The following is a 21,727-nucleotide window of genomic DNA, read 5'->3' as shown; positions in this document are numbered from 1 at the left end:
CACCTATATAGCTAGTGATCTAGCTTTAATAATAGAGCTTGCAGTCAGTAGTGTTAGTGCGTGCTGTCTGCGTGCTCTGTACCCAGTACATACCACTATATACACCTACATAGCTGTTCTCTATTTGAGCCCGATTGGCATTTGCTGGAGTTATTGGAAGTTGTCTGTGCCTCCAGCACAGCACAGTATACATCTGTATATACCCCTTTAACTCTGCTGTTTTCTTGTTATTGTCTGCGTGCCCTGACCGCAGTATACACCGTGATATTCACCTCACCTATATAGCTAGTGGTCCATCTTTAACAATAGAGCTTGCAGTCAGCAGTGTCACTCAGGAGATAGTGCGTGCTGTGTGCCTGCTCTGTACCCAGTACATACCGCTATTATCCACCTACATAGCTGTTCTGTATTTGAGCCCGATTGGCATTTGCTGGAGTTATTGGAAATTGTCTGTGCCTCCAGCACAGCACAGTATACATCTGTATATACCCCTTTAACTCTGCTGTTTTCTTGTTATTGTCTGCGTGCCCTGACCGCAGTATACACCGTGATATTCACCTCACCTATATAGCTAGTGGTCCATCTTTAACAATAGAGCTTGCAGTCAGCAGTGTCACTCAGGAGATAGTGCGTGCTGTGTGCCTGCTCTGTACCCAGTACATACCGCTATTATCCACCTACATAGCTGTTCTGTATTTGGGCCCGATTGGCATCTGCTGGAGTTATTGGAAGTTGTCTGTGCCTCCAGCACAGCACAGTATACATCTGTATATACCCCTTTAACTCTGCTGTTCTATAAAAAAGGCATCTGCAGGAGTTAGTGGGTGTTGTGTGCCTCCAGCACAATATAAACTACCCAACTACTGTTTTACCCAACTCCCTTCAGGCCATTACCATGTCTGGAAGGCCAGCAAGGAGAGGCAGACAGGCGAGAGCCGATAAAAGAGGGCAAGCAGGCTCTGTGTCTAGAGACAACAGTGCTGGTCGGGGACGCGGTGCATTGTCATCAGCACGTGGCCATGGGACATGCTTGTCCTTCTTTTCTGCAGCTGGACATGTTGAACCGCAACATGCCAACGACTTGGTAGAGTGGATGACCAAGCCCTCTTCATCCTCCTCATCCTCTCTCACCCAGTCTCAGGGTAGTAGAAAAGCAGCTGCCAACACATCGTCGTCCCTCCTCTCAATGTCATCATCAGTGACTCCTTCCCTAGACCCACCACGTCCTCCTGAGGAGTCTCCTGAACTCTTTGAGCACAGTGTTGGGTACATGCTCCAGGAGGATGCCCAGTGTTTGGTGGGCTCTGATGATGACACTCAGCTAGAGGAAGGCAGTAGCGTGAGCACAGAGAGAGGGGATGCTCAAGAAGGACAGCAATCTGGCAGTAATGTTCCACAAGCTGCAGCATACTGCCAGGTTTGCTACAGCGATGAAGAGGGAGGGGATGATGAGGGCACTGACTCCACGTGGGTGCCTGGAAGGAGGGAGGAGGAGGAGGAGGAGGAGGAGGCACATGTCCAACGAGGCAGGATGCCCTCCGGGGGCCAGCTTAGGGGCAGCACACCGACTGAATCACACCGCAGAGCTCCGCCTGCGCAGAGCGCTTCCTCTGCGCAGAGCGCTTCCTCTGCGCGTTATTCTAAAAGTTCTTTGGTGTGGGCCTTTTTTGAGATGAGTGCATCAGATCGCACCGCTGCTATTTGCAACATATGTCTCAAGCGTATCTCACGTGGCCAAAACATCAGCCGCTTGGGCACCACATGCTTGACCAGACATATGTTGACCTGCCATGCAGCTCGTTGGCAAGCATACCTCAAAGACCCACACCAAAGAACAAAGCGGACCTCTTCTTGCTCCTCATCAGCTGGCATCTCCAACCCCACTAGACCTTCAGTCCTCTCTGAAACCTGCTCTGAGAGGAATGAAGGTGTAGAATTAGGTGTGTCACAGCCAAGTGCTTCCGGGAACTCTGCTAGTGGTACATCCACGTCCGATTATAGCAGACAAATGTCCCTGCCCCAGCTGCTGGACCGGCGGAAGAAATTTTCTCCCAGCCATCCACATGCCCAGCGGTTGAATGCTAGCTTGGCTAAATTGCTAGCACTTCAACTGCTGCCTTTTCAGTTGGTAGATTCGGCCCCCTTCCGTGAGTTTGTACAATGTGCGGTTCCTCAGTGGCAGGTCCCCAAACGCCACTTTTTCTCACGGAAGGCAATTCCGGCTCTCTACCGGCATGTGGAAGGCAATGTCCTTGCCTCGCTGGACAGGGCGGTCAGCGGTAAGGTGCATATTACCGCTGACTCATGGTCCAGCAGGCATGGACAGGGACGTTACCTGTCTTTCACGGCCCATTGGGTCACTCTTCTGGCTGCTGGGAAGGATGCAGGACAAGGTGCAGTAGTATTGGAGGTTGTTCCGCCACCACGCCTCCAAAATGCTACTATTGGTTGTGACACACCTCTCTCCTCCACCCCCTCCTCTTCTTCTTCCTCCACAGCCTCTTCCAGTGCTCTGTCCTCAGAACCAGCGGTGCTCCGTAGGCGTTGCAGGGGCTACGCAAGTACGCAGGCAAAACAATGCCCGACAGGGACAACTGACCCATGTGCCCTGTGTAGCTCACGTCCTTAACCTGGTGGTGCAGCGGTTCTTGGGCAGGTACCCTGGCTTACAGGATGTCCTGAAACAGGCCAGGAGAGTCTGTGTGCATTTCCGCCGATCATTTAATGCCTGTGCTCGGCTGGCTGAGCTCCAAAAGGAGTTGAACCTGCCCAAGAACCGCCTTATATGTGACATGCCCACCAGATGGAACTCAACATTGGCCATGCTGCAGCGGCTGCACACGCAGCAGAGGGCCATCAATGAGTACCTGTGCGACTACGGCACCAGGACAGGGTCAGGAGAGCTTGGTTTTTTCTCACCACGCCAGTGGGGCATGATCAGGGATGCATGCACTGTCCTGTCACCGTTTGAGGAGGCCACAAGGATGGTGAGCAGTGACAGTGCATGCATCAGTGACACTATACCTCTTGTCCACCTCTTGGAGCATACGCTGCGTGGAATAATGGACAGGGCACTTGAGGCAGAACAGAGGCAGGAAGAGGAGGACTTCCTTGCCTCTCAAGGCCCCCTTTATCCAGACAGTGTTCCTGCTGTGCCACCCATCACACAGGAAGAGGGTGAGGAGGAGGAAGAGGAGGAGGAGGATGATTGTGTCAGCATGGAGGTGGAGGCTGGCACTCAGCATCAGCAGCAGCAGTCTTATAGGGATGATTTACAGTCCCAAGAAACACGTGGACTTGTACGTGGCTGGGAGGAGGTAGCTGCGGATCATGTTGTCCTTAGTGACCCAGAGGACTCCGGACCGAATGCCTCAGCTAACCTACGCTGCATGGCCTCCCTGATCCTGCAAAGCCTGCGGAAGGATCCTCGTATTCTTCGGATCAAGGAGAGGGACCATTACTGGCTGGCCACTCTCCTTGATCCACGGTACAAGGGTAAGGTTGCCGACCTTATCTTGCCATCGCAGAGGGAGCAGAGGATGAGACATCTCCGGGAGGCCTTGCAGAAAGCTCTGTGCAACGCGTTCCCAGAGACTGGGAGATCACAAACTCCTGGTCCTGGACAACGTGTTGCTGAGGCATCAGTCAGAAGGAGCGGTGGAGAAGGTGGCCGTCTGACTGATGCGTTCAGACAATTTTTTAGTCCGCAGCCCCAAGGTATGATTGGTTCCAGCACCCATCGCCAGCGTCTAATTTACATGGTGCAGGAATACCTAGGGGCAAGGTCAGACTTGGACACCTTTCCCACTGAAAATCCTCTGGCTTACTGGGTCTTGAGGATGGATCACTGGCCAGAGCTTGCACAGTATGCAATTGAGCTACTGGCCTGTCCTGCATCCAGCGTTCTTTCGGAACGCACCTTCAGTGCTGCTGGTGGCTTCGTTACCGATCACAGGGTGCGCCTGTCCACCGAATCAGTTGATCGACTGACCTTCATCAAGATGAATCAGTCTTGGATCACCCACAGCTACCAAGCACCTGAAGCTGATGTAACCGAATAATTTTTTTTGAAATACCACATCCCTTCAAGACTGCCTATGCTGATGCTGAGTGACTGTCCTGTTATGTTGATTGTCTATCCTCTTCCTCCTCCGCTGATATGTTGGAAGAACATTTTTGGTTCTGGGTGATGCCAGCAGCCCAATTTTTCTGCCCCTGTTTAACAGGGGCGTTTAAGTACAATTTTTGATGCAATGCTTTGCAGCAGGGCTAATTCCTGCAAAAAAACTAGAGTGTATGGCAGAGGTTGCAGTGTGATGGCACCAGTGCCTAAGGCCCAATTTTTCTGCCCCTGTTCAACAGGGGCGTTTAAGTACAATTTTTGATGCAATGCTTTGCAGCAGGGCTAATTCCTGCAATAAAACTAGAGTGTATGGCAGAGGTTGCAGTGTGATGGCACCAGTGCCTGAGGCCCAATTTTTCTGCCCCTGTTTAACAGGGGCGTTTAAGTACAATTTTTGATGCAATGCTTTGCAGCAGGGCTAATTCCTGCAATAAAACTAGAGTGTATGGCAGAGGTTGCAGTGTGATGGCACCAGTGCCTGAGGCCCAATTTTTCTGCCCCTGTTTAACAGGGGCGTTTAAGTACAATTTTTGATGCAATGCTTTGCAGCAGGGCTAATTCCTGCAATAAAACTAGAGTGTATGGCAGAGGTTGCAGTGTGATGGCACCAGTGCCTAAGGCCCAATTTTTCTGCCCCTGTTTAACAGGGGCGTTTAAGTACAATTTTTGATGCAATGCTTTGCAGCAGGGCTAATTCCTGCAATAAAACTAGAGTGTATGGCAGAGGTTGCAGTGTGATGGCACCAGTGCCTAAGGCCCAATTTTTCTGCCCCTGTTTAACAGGGGCGTTTAAGTACAATTTTTGATGCAATGCTTTGCAGCAGGGCTAATTCCTGCAATAAAACTAGAGTGTATGGCAGAGGTTGCAGTGTGATGGCACCAGTGCCTAAGGCCCAATTTTTCTGCCCCTGTTTAACAGGGGCGTTTAAGTACAATTGTTGATGCAATGCTTTGCAGCAGGGCTAATTCCAGCAAAAAAACTAGAGTGTATGGCAGAGGTTGCAGTGTGATGGCACCAGTGCCTAAGGCCCAATTTTTCTGCCCCTGTTTAACAGGGACATGTAATTACAATTCTTGATATAATATTTCACAGGAGGGCCCCTTCCTGTGCCCACCCAGAGTAACTGTGAGGACTTATAGTGTTGTGGCACCAGCACCACAACCACCAAAGGTCAATTTTTCTACCACTGATCAACAATGGCATGTAATTACAATTCTTGATATAATCGTTCACAGCAGGGCGCTCCAGCGGCCACCAAGAGTCACTTTGAAGGCTTACAATGTTGTTGCAAAACCAACACCTTGTTCCGCCATTTCTGCAGAGCATATAGGGCAGGCCCCTACTTTCAAACATCCAATTTACAAACATCTCCTACTTGCAAACGGAAGGAGACAACAGCAAGTGAGATGAAAAAAGATGGACGACAAAACAAATTATACAGGGGTGATAATCCTTCCCTATGTTTTCCAAAAAGCTTAAAAATAGTTTTTTTGACTGGAGCTACACTTTAAAAATGTACCAGTTGAAAATTACAAACAGATTCAACTTAACACAACAAACCTACACAGTCCCTGTCTTGTTTGCACCGCCTGTATACTGCTGTTCTGAGTATATAGGGCCTGGGGGCCACACGCATTTCCTTTTTTTAATATGGGTACGGGGTTCCCCTTAATATGCGTACAAGACCCAAATAGGCTGGTAATGGGCAGGGAGGGATACCCATGCCATTTTTCTGAATGATTTTCAACCATATTGCAGGAACCAGATATAACATTAAAACCGCAAGCAGTTTTAAATGGTGTTATTTCCGTTTAATGTCATTTTGTGCAGGGACTGTTCTAAACACGGGAAACACGTGGCACTTCACAGGCATACTATAGACACCCCCCAGGCACCATATTTAAAGGAATATTTCACTTTTTTTTTTTCACTTTAATCGTCATTAAAATCAGTGCTCCCGCCAAAACGGTAGTTTTTAAAACTTTTTTTTGCAGTGACCCATGTCCTCTGAGGCAGGAGGCAGATCGCCAAACCCTTTTTAGCACACTATCTTGCATATTAGCCGTTAAAATTAGCACTTTCCAATTCGAACGTTCGAGTCCCATAGACTTCAATGGGGTTCTAACGTTCGTGCCGAACGCGGGGGTCGTTCGCAAGTTCTGGTGCGAACCGAACCGGGGGGTGTTCGGCTCATCCCTACTCGATGCACTGGATTCTCCTTCCAAAGCTCCCAGTTGGAGAAAACTGCAGGGACAACCTTATATTTTAAGAACAACTTGAGCCATGCATGTATAATTTAGCTGACTGTGGTGCAGAATTTACTGATCAGTTTGACATCTGGTAGCCTGTGCTTCTGTATTTTTTCACTATATTCATAGTCTAAATTGCAGTGCTTTGTGACAAGGTAGCATAAATCACAACTCAAATTATGTGATTGTTTAATAGACCATTGTGCATTAGAATATAGTTAGATGTTAAATATTGAATTTTAATGTAAAAAAAATTGTCTACATGTATGTACAGGTATTTTGAAGTGGAATGTTACTGAATTAGGGACCACAGAGCTCTTTCTATTATATTCAAGGATGCACTGCGAAGCAAAGAGCATGCTCCCCTTTGCTGGCCTGTCAATGCCATTTTCTACCTGTCTCCCTCTGGGCCCATTTGGGTTGATTTACTAAAACTGGAGAGTTCAAAATCTGATACAGCTCTGCATAGAAACCAATCAGTTTACAGTTTTCTTTTCTTGTCAAAGCTTAAATGAGAAAGCTGAATGTATAAGTTGATTGGATACCATGCACAGCTTCACCAGATTTTGCACTCACCATGGTTGATGTAACATTGTTCTTTATTTCGTTCCACAAACTGATACTGTACTTCCTGTGTTTTGTGTCATTTCACATCAGTGGATAGATTAGCACATGCTAAATTAAAGGACACCTCTGGTCTAAAGAGGTAAAACCAAGGTGCAACAGTAGTTGTTTTACCACAGCCCTAATGTGGCACTTTTATTACTCAAAGACATTTAAATAGAAGAAAAGATATGTTGCCCACCTCACCTCCTGCCCCCTGGATCCTGTTCCTTCTCAAATACTACGGTCACCATCTGACTCAATCCTATACTCCTTAACTCATATCTTCAACCTCTCACTCTCTACTGGCATCTTCCCCAACCCTCTAAAATATGCACTAGTCACTCCCATACCAAAAAAGGCCTCAGACCCCACCAATCTTAACAACTTAAGACCCATCTCTTTACTCCCTTTTGCCTCCAAACTCCTTGAACATTTAGTCTACAACCGACTGAGCGACCACCTCATTGAGAATAACCTACTTGACCCCCTTCAGTCTGGATTTCGTCCACAGCACTCCACTGAAACTGCCCTCTTAAAACTCACAAACGACTTACTAACAGCCAAAACCAATGGTCATTATTCCATACTCTTACTCCTGGACCTTTCTGCTGCCTTTGATACAGTCGATAACCCCCTCCTCCTCAAAAAACTCAATTTGCTTGGTCTCCAAGGCTGTACTCTCCATTTTATTCAAATCTTACCTATCTCATCGCACCTTCAGTGTCACCTACAACTCCACTTCCTCTTCTCCAACTCCCCTTTCCGTTGGGGTTCCCCAAGGTTCTGTCCTTGGACCTCTACTATTCTCGATCTACAAGTCCTCCCTGGGTCAGCTGATAGCCTCACATGGCTTTCACTACCATTTATAATGCAGATGACACCCAAATCTATCTCTCTGCCTCTCAGCTCACCCCATCAATCTCCTCGCGCATCACTGATTTACTAACAGACATATCAGCCTGGATGTCAAACCACTTCCTCAAACTTAATCTAAAACTGAGCTTTTAATATTTCATCTCCTACGTGCCCCTTCCCCTGACTTCTCTGTCAAGATTAATGCCACATCTATCAGTCCGTCCCTGCATGCCAGGGTGCTAGGGGTAATCTTAGACTCTGAACTGTCCTTTCAGGCCCACATCCAATCCCTGTCCAAATCATGCCTCCTTAGCCTCCACAACATTTCCAGAATACGCCCCTTTTTAACTAATGACACCACCAAGCTTCTTATTCACTCCCTGGTCATCTCTCGCCTCGACTACTGCAACTCCCTCCTCATTGGATTACCTTTACATAGACTATCCCCCCTTCAGTCCATAATGAATGCCGCTGCCAGACTCATACACGTTAACAGCCATTCAGTGTCCTCCACCCCTCTCTGCCAATCCCTCCACTGGCTTCCACTCACCCAACAAATAAAATTCAAAGTACTAACAATAATTTACAAAGCCATCCATAATTCTGCCCCCAGTTACATCACTAACCTAGTCCCAAAATACCAACCAAGACGCTCTCTTTGGTCATCCCAAGACCTCCTGTTCTCTAGCTCCCTTGTCACCTCCTCCCATGCTCGCCTCCAGGATTTCAACAGAGCTTCTCCCATCCTTTGGAACTCCAATCTGTCTGACTGTCCCCTAATCTATCCATCTTTAGGCGATCCCTGAAAACTCTTCTCTTCAAAGAAGCCTATCCTGCTTCTAACTAACACTGTTTTACTTCCTCCATCAGCTCATCTCCCCACAGCTATTACCTTTTGTATCAATTGACCCTTCCGTTTTAGATTGTAAGCTCTAATGAGCAGCGCCCTCTGATTCCTCTTGTACCAAATTGTAATGTAGCTGTAATGTCTGCCCTCGTGTTGTAAAGTGCTGCGCAAACTGTTGGCGCTATATAAAACCTGAATAATAATAATAATATGTTTCTATGTTATGTTTTTCTTCTTTGATGATAATCTCTCTTTAACATACATCAATTTTATTCTATATTTCTAAATGATAACACTGAAGGATGATAGATAAATGCTGGACAACCTTTTTTTAAATTTGGCTTTAATATTTGACAATTGGTGTTTATCAAAATAAATAATGTTCAATAATTGGTCTATTGGTACCATAAAAATTATGCCCTTACCATAGGGCAGGCAATGAGAGCCTGCGGCTATAAACCCAGCCCGGGCCTTTATCCAGGAGGATCCGGAGTCTCAGACAAGGGAACAACCTGCAGCCGGTAAATCGGTGTAGGAATAATCCACGGACTCACGGTGGTAAAATAGTTGTCACTCGGTTGTTGATGAAAACTCTTCCTCAAAGTTGGATGTTTGTAGCCTGATAATAGTGTGATGTCCAGAGTTTTGTTTGCTCACCACATCTGAGAGTATGTGAAGGTCAGTGGGTCCCAGCAAGCCTTGGTAAGGGCATCATTTTTATGGTGTTCAGCACTTGGTGGTGGAAGATTACACTCACATCAGATATCTTAGTCATCCACTCTTTGGCGAGTTCATTTGCGGACTTTATTTATTAGGCCATCCACTTTGGCTCATATATTTCAAGTTATATATTTGTTTCATTACTGTCTTAATATTATATGTATGATCATTCACTTCGTTGGTAATGTTTATTTACTTTCTTGCAATATTCACGTCTATGCTCACACTGGTTGAACATCAGTTGTTTCACTGTTAGCGCAACTAACCTTCTTTTTTGTTTCCCATATATTAGTTGCTGCCATGGGCGGACTGACCATTTGGCCACTAGGGCACTGCCCGAGGGCCCTGGGCCACTAGGGGGCCCCATCAGGGTTGCCAGCCTTTGTCTTTATTAACTGTTAAAACTGTACAATTCATAGAACGACCAAGGTTTTATTCATTTTTATGATTTCAGTTCTACTATATGATAGCTCCTAACTTTGTTCACATTTTCCTAGAACTGTTAGTTAATAATATTGAAGAATCCTCACAATGTGATTTGTATTTTGTTAGTTAAACCACAATTCTTGCTTACTCTTGTTCTCCTTCCTATGATAGTATCCAGCAAATTGCTTGGTGATATAGAACTAAAAGATAAGGATGAAACACTTTTCTCTCCATGCCATGTTAATTCAAGGAACATCCACTACCCTGACTCAAGTGTAGTACGTTTTCCTGTGCCTGATGAAAAAGTTCCCTGGGAGGTAAGTACTGATTCTGGACTTATTCTTTCCTTCTTTCTTTGGAGTTTACTTTTTCTTTCTTATTTATGTGTAGTACCAATAGCAGTAGTGTAGACCCATACCAACATTTTGTATATTAAACCAACCTGCGCTGCTGTGTGTACAGAAACAGATCTATGTGTCAACAGTGAAATCTTCACCAAAAATAAAAAACAAATAATCAGATAAACTTGGCCCAGCTGCTATGTCTTCCACATGTTCCTATGTGATATGAACCAATTTTCCTAAAATTATGACCAGCACTCAGACAAATGTAATTTATTTTCACAAAAAAAATACAGCGCATGTGGAAAAATTACAATTAAATTGTCTCTTCACAGTTTCTATACTCTGTGTTATTCAACATGTCCATAATGTCCACATTCAAAGTGACCACTTCAAAGTGCAATCTGGTGATCAAAAAAAGGACCTTTTCCATTTGTACCAATACAAAAGGGCTCCTCCCCACAAAGTGCTCACTCGTCTAATATATTTGACCTCTTATAATTAAATAAGCAGGTCAAAACACACTTTGCAGCAGAAGCAGCTTTCTCCACCGTTCTCCTCCACTTGTCACAGGAATAAGAATATGTAACCAGTGGATACTCAATACACCTCACATATTTCAGGGGTTATAGAAAACACCATCCAAGAGATGCCCACTCCTATGCATTTCATCATTCACCAGACATCCTCAGGAAGCTGGAAGAAAAGTCATCCTGAGGACGTCTGGTGAATTATGAAACACATTTGGGGTGGGACATCTGGTCTGACATCACATCCGTTGATTGGAGCACATGCTGGCTCCAGGAAGAGGGCAGAGCAGCAGCGCTACTATATTAACACATATCAGTTGGCTGGTTTATGTGGTGCACAATCAAGGCACAATAAATGTAAGTACATATTGTCTTTTGTTTTCTTTTTTAAATGCATATAATTTAAGAAAGAGGTATTCGATGAAGGCATTTCTTGCCTTGTGTTTCATATAACCCCTGGGCTGTGTGAGGTGTATTGAGAATCCACTGGTTACCCAGAATTGTCTCTCCTTCTGGAAGTGTTTGGGGGCATATGTCTGCATTGGGGGATGCCAGATGTGGATTTACTGTACTAGCATCTCTGTTCAACAAAAAGCTGGACAGGTTTTCCTCCAGCACACATGATCCTGGCGGCAGATGCAGCAAATACCCTGGTAGTGCCTGCCACCTGCCTTAATTACTTGCATCCTGACAGTGTCTGGGCTTCATGATGCCATATTACCAGGTGTCTTTTTCTAGACTTATTGGCTGGCATGTTATTTGACCTACTTGTAGCTCCTGTGGATCTGAGTAGCACTGAAGAGGAAGTTATGCTCTGCCTTATAAACTACTGTATCATCCACAACCACATTGATACTGTGTTACCACCGCAGCCGTACACTCAGACATAAGCTTTATATATTGCTGCTGAATTTGCAACATTGAATGAATGATTTTAGTATCTGTTTTTCACAACTTTAGTAGCTTTCTTTTGCCCCTATCTGTGATTGTCTACTCATATATGGCTTGCTGCTTATATATTTTTTTTCTAAAGCTACATTAATGAACTGCTTTTATAAGTGGGTCTGCTTGTATGTGCTGATTCCTCCACTTTTACCAGTGAACTGTGATGCAAAATCCTATTATTGGCAAATTGGTATTAAAGCAGAGGTCCGCCCACCGCTGGAAAAATGAAAAGCCAGCAGTGACACATACTGCAGCTCCTGACTTTAAATAATCGGACACTTACCTGTGCTGGAGTCCAGAGATGTCGGCACCACAGCTGATGTTTCCATGGCATGCAGCCTCCATTGTGAGTAAGGGAACCCGGCAGTGTAGCCTTACGGCTTCATGCCGGGAACCCTACTGCGCATGCGCAGGGCTCTGCTCCTCTATTCTACTGGCTCAGCGGCCAGGGAAGGAGGAGGGAGCCCCATCGATGACGCAAATACCTGTGGCTGAAGCTCCCGGAAGTGGGGACAGGATGTCCCAAAAGGTGCCAAATGTTGCACCGGAGGAGGGAAGGAGTACAACGAGCGGAAGTTCCACTTTGGGTGAAACTCCGCTTTAATGACCATAATTCCAAATACAGGTCACCAAAAAAATACCCTGACAGTGATGTTACAATTTAATTTTCCAAACATTTGGTGCAGTTTAGCTAAGCTATACACAAGTCATACACAAAGGACAAAACATGATAGGCACTTCAGTCATAGGTTTCATGAAACAACAAAATGAAACAATTTTTTCTTTGCAGCTTCCTTAGAAAAATCTTGGTAGCTAAATATGATTCTAATTTGCTAATACACTCTGGAAACATAAAGAAAAATTCTCATTGGTTGCTGTTAACAGTTAAAACTGCTTATTCCGTTGACATTTTGATTATGCTTATTTCAGATTATTATCTTATTTATTCATTGCTTTTAGTTACTGATATGACAACGATTTATATTTCTGTCTGGGGTTATATTTTAAACAATAAAACATAAAACTATACATAGTTGTAACTATTCGTCATTGGTTTTTATTTCAGGTAGAATTCAGTATTTATAACCCTCCTTTTTATACTGCTGTTAGAAAGGACAAACCCATCCATGATCCTTATACAGAGTAAGATTTAAGATTTATTTTCTTAGAAAATTCATGATCGGGTTTATGTTTGCATAGGATTACCAACTATGTTATGGATCTACAGTATGCTAAACTGCTCTCTCCCCTTTATCCTTTCTAATCTCATACATTGTATAAGACGATATTACTTTAGTGTTTTAATTTAAACACATATTTATTTAACACATCTGCATTGGAATCTTATTGCCTAGCCCTTAAATTCTATAACCAATCTGTTACTTTTTATGACTGCTGCATTATAAGTCAATCAAATAAAATCACCAGCATATCTCTGTGATAAAAAAGAATCATTCCCCCATTTTCACATCCTGTGATTGTAAACACTAAGCTTTCTGGTTAAATATACGTTAATTCAAAAGCGTTTAAGAACATTTTCATATTTATATTTGGATTAACATAAATTGGTTGCCATTAGAGAAATTCAGGGGCACCCACTGCCTGGAAACTAGCATTTTCTGATGTAGATGTCTTCATTGACAGCCCCTGTTTTTATTATGACAACCTGTATTCTTTTCAGTTGAATCATCACAATTCAGCTGGTGCACAGTAGGCACCATGGGATGGCTGCTTCTGTCTTTAGAGTCCCACACATCATATCTGCACATTTAAAACATAAGTAAGGGCTACACAATAAACCAGTTTATAAATGCAGCCTCCTCATTGCTTTCTATTTTCCTGCATACGTTTTTGAATAAATCACAAATTAAATCCCCTTTTTCAAGTTTTTCTATGCAGTTACATGATCACAAAGAACCCGTTCTATCTTGTTTCTGTGCATTTAGTGGGTGTGAACTCTCTCCTGCCTGACAACGCCTTTGAGCTAAGGATGCCAGCAGGTGATGTCACTGCTGTATGGGATTTGGCAGCGTTGACGGCCCAACACAGAAAAGCCTGAGCTTTGCGGTTACTTTCTGCATAGAAAAACTTTTAGCAAAAGTATTTACACTGCAATTTATAGGAAAATGTATGCAGAGCAATAGGGAACAAGAGATGCAACACTGAAAAGTTGTTTTTTTGTGTAGCCTTTCCTTCTACTTTAAGGTGCATTGCATTTGAGATGTGTTGTAAGTCCTGATTGCTGCATTTTTGTTGTGATTTCCAGCAAAAATATGTGCACATATAGTTTAATGGTAAGATATGTAAAACGCATAACAAATCTACACCACACTGTACCACATTAATTGTCGATCTGCACTCAGAAAGTAACAATTCTATATGTTATGGGGAACATCTAGAAATGTTAATTGTGCCTAAGAGGTACTCTGAAATATTTACCTTTTGTCCTAAATACCTTAAAAATACTAGTGCCCCAATCAATATCCCGAACACGGAAGTACAACACCTACAGTGATGCTTACAGTACCACTGGAAGTCCACAGCCCTGAAATACCTGGGGGTCCAAATCACACCATCATACTCATCCCTATACCAGGCTAACTCCCCCCCCCCCTTTCGCCACGTACGAGAGCTTTTACAGACATCTATCTTTTGGGCAGAATAGCAATGGTGAAGATGACCATCCTCACCAAACTCTTGTATTTGTTCCAGACATTGCCCATCCCAGTTCCCTATGGACAACTGCGGAAACTCCAAGCAGATCCGATGCGTTTTGTCTGGAACTACAAGAAACACAGAGTGCCCCGCTCAGTAATGGTAGCCTCCCGCTCAGAGGGGGGACTGGCGTTCCCAGACCTGGTGAAATATTACCAGGCAACCCAATTGCGAGCGATCACTTCTTGGTTCCCCCAAAGAGCATATAACAAATGGATGGAAATAGAGAAGATCTGGCTAGCACCCACACACCCAAACAGTTTACTCTGGAGCACGAAGGCGGAGGTGGACCCAGAAAGACTCCTAGGGTCAATGACCTTACTTAGATCATCGTGGCGAAAACTTTCTTGAATCCATGGGCTCAGCTTGGAGATGTTGCCTCTAACCTCCTTTCTATATAATCCTGAAATACCTGTGGGCCTTACACACCGGATGTCTCTTCCCTGGGCAACACGGAACCTCTTTCACTTTGGTCACCTGCTAGACCCTAGATCCCGTAAATTGCTGTCTTTCACCCAACTACAAAACAAACATGACTTGCCTCGCCAGGTATTTTATGGATATCTGCAAATACGGCACTGCGCCCAATCCATAGACCCGAGCCTTCAATTCTCTGCGCCATTCCCCTTCAAGAGCATAATCTTGGAAGGAAAAGCATGCAGAGGCTTGATATCTGATATCTACCAGCTGCTCAACTCCTATTCTACCGACACTCAGGGCAAACATGCCTATATGCTCCGATGAGAGAAGGTGCTGGGGGAGGAAATTCCGGAAGAAACATGGCGGGCGATCTGGTCCCAGGCAGAAAAAAGTTCCTACTGTACTCTATACAAGGAGAATGCATACAAAATCTTATACTTTTGGTATCTGACACTAGATAGACTCCATGCTATCTACCCGTCCTGCTCAGATAGATGCTGGCGCTGCCATGGAGACAGAGGCACCCTCTTCCATGTATACTGGAGCTTTCTCAAGATCGTACCATTTTGGACAGAAACACAGCTCCTGTTGTCCCGTTTCCTGGGAGTGCAGATTCCCCTGTCCCCAAAACTATTCCTACTAGGGGTCTCACTTCCACAGATCTCTAAACCTTCCAAAAAGCTACTGAGACACATACTCACAGCTGCTCGATGCTTATTAGCTCTCCACTGGAAGAGACAGCCCCCCCCCATTCCAGGAGGACCTTACGCTAGAATAAAAGATGTAGAAAGCATGGAAAAAATGACAGCCATGTTGCGGGACAGGTTGGAGATGCACAATATGGTTTGGGAGGAATGGCAACGCCATGATGATCTGCCGTGAGTCGGGGGAGGGATCCCCACTCTCACTCTCTACCCCCCAACCCCTTTCTTACCCTTCTTCCTTTTCTTTCTTTCTATTCTATTTGTCTGTTTTTTTGCCTCCTTCACTCCTCTGATCTTCTTTGATCTGGAGATGGATGATTGTAGCTCATATTTGAAATGTGATACCTTATGCAGTATTCCAAACATGAGTATCTACTCTTTAAAATGTTCTATGTTGCCACTAAGTATGTACCAGTTAAATCCTTGTTCTATCTTTGCATGTATATCAAAATGCTCAGGCTTTGTTCAATTGCTGTTTGATAACATCAATAAAACGTTATTTGAAAAAAAAAATACTAGTGCACTAGTAGGTGAGTGGGCCTAGGCATGCCTGTAACTGTAGTCTCATAGCTGTATATCTGCAGGAGTGTGAATTTAAGGCACTTCTGCTTCTACTAAGATGGCTACATTTATATAGAGACACGTAGGAGTTGATTTACTAAAACCGGAGAGTGCAAAATCTCCTGCAGCTCTGCATAGAAATGAATGACCTTCCAGGTTTTTTGTCAAAGCTTAATTGAACAAGCTGACGTTAGAAACTGATTGGCTACAATGCACAGCTGTACCAGATTTTGCACTCTCCAGTTTTAGTAAATCAACCCTACAGTGCAGAACAAAACTTGGTAAGTCAGTAATGAGGAAATATCTGCTGCAGGGTGACCACAGGTAATATTGGTGACTAGACCTTTGTCTTTTGCCTGCCTTTTTTGACACAGCTTCCAGAATTAGTCCCTCTTAAAATGTGATCTGTGCCTAGCCTGGGTATTTGCATGGGACCTTCAGGGAACTCCAACAGTGCAACGGATAAGTGAATAACCCTATGGCAGTACATGTTACAATTTCATGATATAGTCTAAAATTCATTTTTTAAGAATAGTTTCTAATTTCGAAGCCAAATTAGGGTACAGCCAAATGTTCTCATTATATACTAAAGTTGGTAAACACTGTGCTTAGCTGATATAAATTCAAACATGATAACCATAAATTGGTGAATCAAACATAACAATTGTTATAAACGTCCCACTTTGTGAAAAATGCTTGTGCGTGGATAAATAATCTGTGCTGCAATGCTTTATGTTCAGACAGAGGTGCCCCACATGGTTATACACTGTATTCCAAGGTCAGCTGTATTTAAGATGATCCTCCATGGATGGGAAGGAAAAATGACAGAGGGGGTCTCCCACTGTGTAAAACCGTAATCCCCGTTGGATGCCGCTCGGTTGCAGTGAGGCTCAGTCCCCAGTACTCATTTTTTGGGTGGATCTGATGTTGCGATGACACGATCAAGCCTCAATGCGTTTCAGCCAATAGAAAAAGGCCGTCATCAGGAAGTTCTGAATCTGCCATTTTAAGTGTGGTCTTATATACCCATTCAGGCATTAGCCTACTTATTAGTACATCATTTATTTGCTAATTGATCCACACATGCTGTACACTTGTGGGTGCTCACAATATAAAGTTGAAAAATATACAGTTAAAAGGAAAATGTATTGAAAATAAAAAAATTGGAAACAAACATATCTTTGTAATATTAGTGTTAGGAATGGTGCCATCTAGTAGTGGACCAATGGTAATTGCAAGTAGAATTGGTTCCGCAAGATTGCAACACAAGACTCCATCTTGTGATCAAACTGAAAAAACTACATTTTAAATATAATAAAATTGGGATTAGATAATGTCATTAACTAGAGTACTAAATTGAATTAGTTAAACTAGTTAATTATGAATAATTTATTAGAATGGGGAGAATATTAAATAAATGGTGGTAATGATTATACAATAGTATTTATTCAAAATTAATTTTACTATTTCTAAGTGGTCTCTAAATATCGAATAATTGGTGATGAAGCAGTTTAAGTTTATCTTGTTTAACCCTTGGGGTGTCAGCGTTTGGAGTTCAAATATCCATCTGGTTTAATTTTGGGATATTTTTAAATTAGAACCTCTCCAATGTCTCTTAACACAATTAATAGTGTAAAAGGTAATCTCAGCAGAATTTGTTCATGTTTTAATCTGAAATGATTTGAGACATGTTTTGGGAACCCTTTGCATATATTCATTATATGCTCACTAATTTGTTTACTTGGGTCCTAGACGTTCTTCTAACATATGGGTACCCACAGGTACATTCCATGGCATATGTGACATTCCTTGTTCCACATGTGATTACGTTTTTAATGGGATATTGTTTGAATGTCTGATGGGAAATAAATGTGGTTCTCTTCCTGGGTCCTGGTTTCATACTTCTACAGGCGCCACATCTACCACAATGATAAAAGGCTTTGAAATCGAACATGGTCATTTCTTGTTTTGGAGAGTCAGGGACATTGTGAACCACTTTGGTTCTTAGTCCTGGTGCCCTACAATAAATAAAGGAAGGATTATTAGGTAAGAGATCCCTTAAAGTGGGGTATTTTTTTAGAATTAGCCAATGTTTTCTAATGCTTATTCTAGATGTTTATATTGTTTATTGAAACCTGTAATGAATGACATATCATAAGATTTTTGTTCTCTGACGTTATCTTTCAAGAGTTTTCTCCTGTCCATTTCTTCTACAATTTTTATTACCATTTGAAGGTTATTATGAGAGTATCCTTTATCAGTTCCTTTTTATGTGCATAAACTGACCTTTAGGAATTGCCATCTTCCTGATGATGGCCTTTCCTATTGGCAGAAATGCGTCTATGTACATATATATATATATATATATATATATATATATATATATATATATATATATATATATATATATATATATATATATATATATGTGAGTTAGGGACCTTAGATTGTAAGCTCCTTGAGGGTAGGGACTGATGTGAATGTACAATGTATATGTAAAGCGCTGCGTAAATTGATGGCGCTAGATAAGTAACTGAAATAAATAAATAAATAATAAATAAATAAATACAGATGACCTTGGAATACACCATCTAGGGGTTTTTATACCCCACCAAGTGCAAATTACCACTCTAGCGATAGCATTAACATCTAGGGGTGAGTGTTTTAAATCCATGTGGGGCACCTCTGTCTGAACACAAAGCATTGGAGAACTGATTATTTATCCACATACAAGCAATTTTCACAAAGTGGGAAGTATATAACAATTGGTATGTTTGATTCACTGATTTATGTTTATTATTTTTGAATTTATATCAGCTAAGCGCAGTGTTTAAGCACTTTATTTCACAGTGATACTAGTCAGCTCACTTTCACACTGCTGCTGGCAATTGTTTGTTTATCTGAGGAATTTTTATTTTCTTTGGCGCACAGTTTTTTTGGTTCATCTCATTATATACTGTATGTAGGTTGTGCTACTTCTTTGTATGTTGTGCAAAGATAGTATTGTTGTTTTGCCTCTACCCATTGCAAGCTTACTATTATATTTAGATACCTTTTTTTTTTACCTTTTAAAAGAAATATCTAAAATTCTGGATGTAACCAATAAGGAAAACCTGGTGCAGCAAGAATGCAAAGTATGAAATATTTGTATGTAAAGAAAATTATGGTGGTCTTTGTTTTTGTTTTGTTTTTTGTTTGTTCAAAGTGCCCCTATAGTCTTCTGTAAAAAAAATGCTGAAAATGGATTGGAGGAGTGGGGAGAGGCCCTATGGTGGGGTTGATGTTACTAATAGAAGCTGGTAACTTAGCAAAAAAATAATTTTATATGAAAAGTATATGCTTACTTTACAATATTGAATAATAAATTAGGCGAAATTCTGTTTATTTTTAATACCCAACCGTGTGGGGCAAATTTTAAAACTTGATTTTTTTTAATTGAAGCGAAAATAGTCTTAGCTTGTTTGCTAAGCTCAGTAAATGCTAACTTTGTAGTTTCTATTCTTTTAGTCAGAAAGCAAAACCAGTGTATGTATCACTTTATCCAATTTTTGTTGACCTTCCCTTTCAAAGTCTTACGTGGCCCCAGTTCAAGGTTCCAGCTACTTACACTTCTTTCTCACCTACCATATTTATCGGAGTATAACACCCGCTGGTGTATAACCCGCACCCTAATTTAAGAGGGAAGTTTCAGGAATAAAAATTTTTTTTTGGTTTAAATAAACCACTTTGAGCAAAATAAAGGTCAGTGAGCATCAATGCAGCCTAATTAGTGCTAATCTGCAGCCTCAATGCAACCTGATCTCTGCCCATCTGCAGCTTCAGTGCAGTCTGATCTGTGCCCATCAGCGGCCTTGCTTCTCAATGCAGTCTAATTAGTGTCCATCTGCAGCCTAATCAGTGCCCATCTACAGCCTAATCAGTGCCCATCTGCAGCCTTGCTCCTCACTGCAGCCTGATTAGTGCCCATCTGCAGCCTAATCAATGCCCTTCTGCAGCCTAATCAGTGCCCATCTGCATCCTTGCTCCTCACTGCAGCCTGATTAGTTCCCATGTGCAGCATAGCTCTCACTGCAACCTGATTAGTGCCCATCTACAGCCTTGCTCCTCACTGCAGCCTGATCAGGGCCCACCTGGATCATTGTTCCTCAATGCAGCCTGATTAGTGCCCATCTGCAGCATTGCTCCTCACTGCAGCCTGATTAGTGCCCATCTGCAGCATTGCTCCTCACTCCAGTCTGATTAGTGCCCACCTGCAGCATTGCTCCTCACTGCAGCCCATATGCAGCCTTGCTCCTCACTGCAGCCTGATTAGGGCCCATCTGCAGCATTGCTCTCCCTGCAGCCTGATTAGTGCCCATCTGCAGCATTTCTCCTCACTGCAGCCTGATTAGTGCCCCATCTGCTGCATTGCTCCTCACTGCAGCCCATCTGCAGCCTTGCTCCTCACTGCAGCCTGATTAGGGCCCATCTGCAGCATTGCTCTCCCTGCAGCCTGATTAGTGCCCATCTGCAGCCTTGCTCCTTACTGCAGTCTTATCAGCGCTCATCTGCAGCCTAATCAGTGCCCATCTGCAGCCTTGCTCCTCACTGCAGCCTGATTAGTTCCCATCTGTGGCATTGCTCCTCACTGCAGCCTGATTAGTGCCAATCTGCAGAATTTCTCCTCACTGCACCCTGATTAGTGCCCATCTGCTGCATTGCAGCCTGATTAGTGCCCATCTGCAGCATTGTTCCTCACTGCAGCCCATCTGCAGCCTTGCTCCTCACTGCAACCTTATTAGTGCCCATCTGCAGCATTGCTCTCACTGAAGCCTGATTAGTGGCCACCTGCAGCCTTGCTCCTCACTGCAGTCTTATCAGTGCCCATCTGCAGCCTTGCTCCTCACTGCAGCCTGATTAGTGTCCACCTGCAGCATTGCTCCTCACTGCAGCCTGATTAGTGACCATCTGCAGCATTGCTCCTCACTGCAGCCCATCTGCAGCCTTGCTCCTCACTGCAGCCTGATTAGTGCCCATATGCAGCATTGTTCTCACTGCAGCCTGATTAGTGCCCATCTGTAGCATTGTTCTCACTGCAGCCTGATTAGTGCCCATCTGCAGCCTTGCTCCTCACTGCAGTGGTATCGGTGCCCATCTGCAGCCTAATCAGCGCTCATCTGCAGCCTTGCTACTCACTGCAGTCTGATTAGTGCCCATCTGCAGCATTGCTCCTCACTGCAGCCTGATTAGTGCCAACTGCAGCCTGATCTGTGCCCATCACACTGCGTCACACACAGTCCCACCCCTTGACACAGATCATACGATGGGCATAACTCTGGTCCAATGCCAGGATGTCAATGCTAGGAGCCGTCCAGGGGGCAGGACTGAGCATGACTGCGAGCAGAGCTGAGCACACAGGAGATCCAGCTCTATTTCAGCGGCGGTCGTCCCCTCCTTCCCCTCGGGGGCAGCCTATATCAGCGAATAACATGCACACGCGATTTCCCCCCTAATTTAAGGGGGGGGAAGTGCATGTTACGCTAATAAATATGGTATATACTTTTAAGCACAAAAAAGACTGTTGTCTCAGCCATGTTACAATTCATACTAAAAGCCTTTGACGAGAAATCTCAGTAGAAAAAAAAAACACATAGGTTAAGGTAATTTGCTCATTACTCCCTCTTACTTCAACTTCTATTTTTCCA

General features: G+C 43.6%; 1 protein-coding gene across 1 annotated transcript in view; it reads left to right on the top strand.

Annotated features, from left to right (window-relative positions):
• Positions 1–21,727, top strand: part of TRPM2 (transient receptor potential cation channel subfamily M member 2) — a 406,419-nt gene that overhangs the window by 363,106 nt on the left and 21,586 nt on the right. The window contains exons 27-28 of the mRNA XM_077448652.1: positions 9,999–10,144; positions 12,710–12,786. Of these exons, the coding sequence (XP_077304778.1) occupies positions 9,999–10,144; positions 12,710–12,786 (223 nt within the window). The remainder of the gene's footprint in view (positions 1–9,998; positions 10,145–12,709; positions 12,787–21,727) is intronic.

Source organism: Lithobates pipiens, unplaced genomic scaffold (assembly GCF_037356315.1).
Source record: "Lithobates pipiens isolate NorthernLeopardFrog02 unplaced genomic scaffold, aLitPip1_a1.2 Scaffold_22, whole genome shotgun sequence".
In the NCBI taxonomy this organism is placed as follows: domain Eukaryota; kingdom Metazoa; phylum Chordata; class Amphibia; order Anura; family Ranidae; genus Lithobates; species Lithobates pipiens.
Note: the sequence above shows the minus strand (reverse complement) of the source record. Positions and strands in the feature narration are given on the sequence as shown.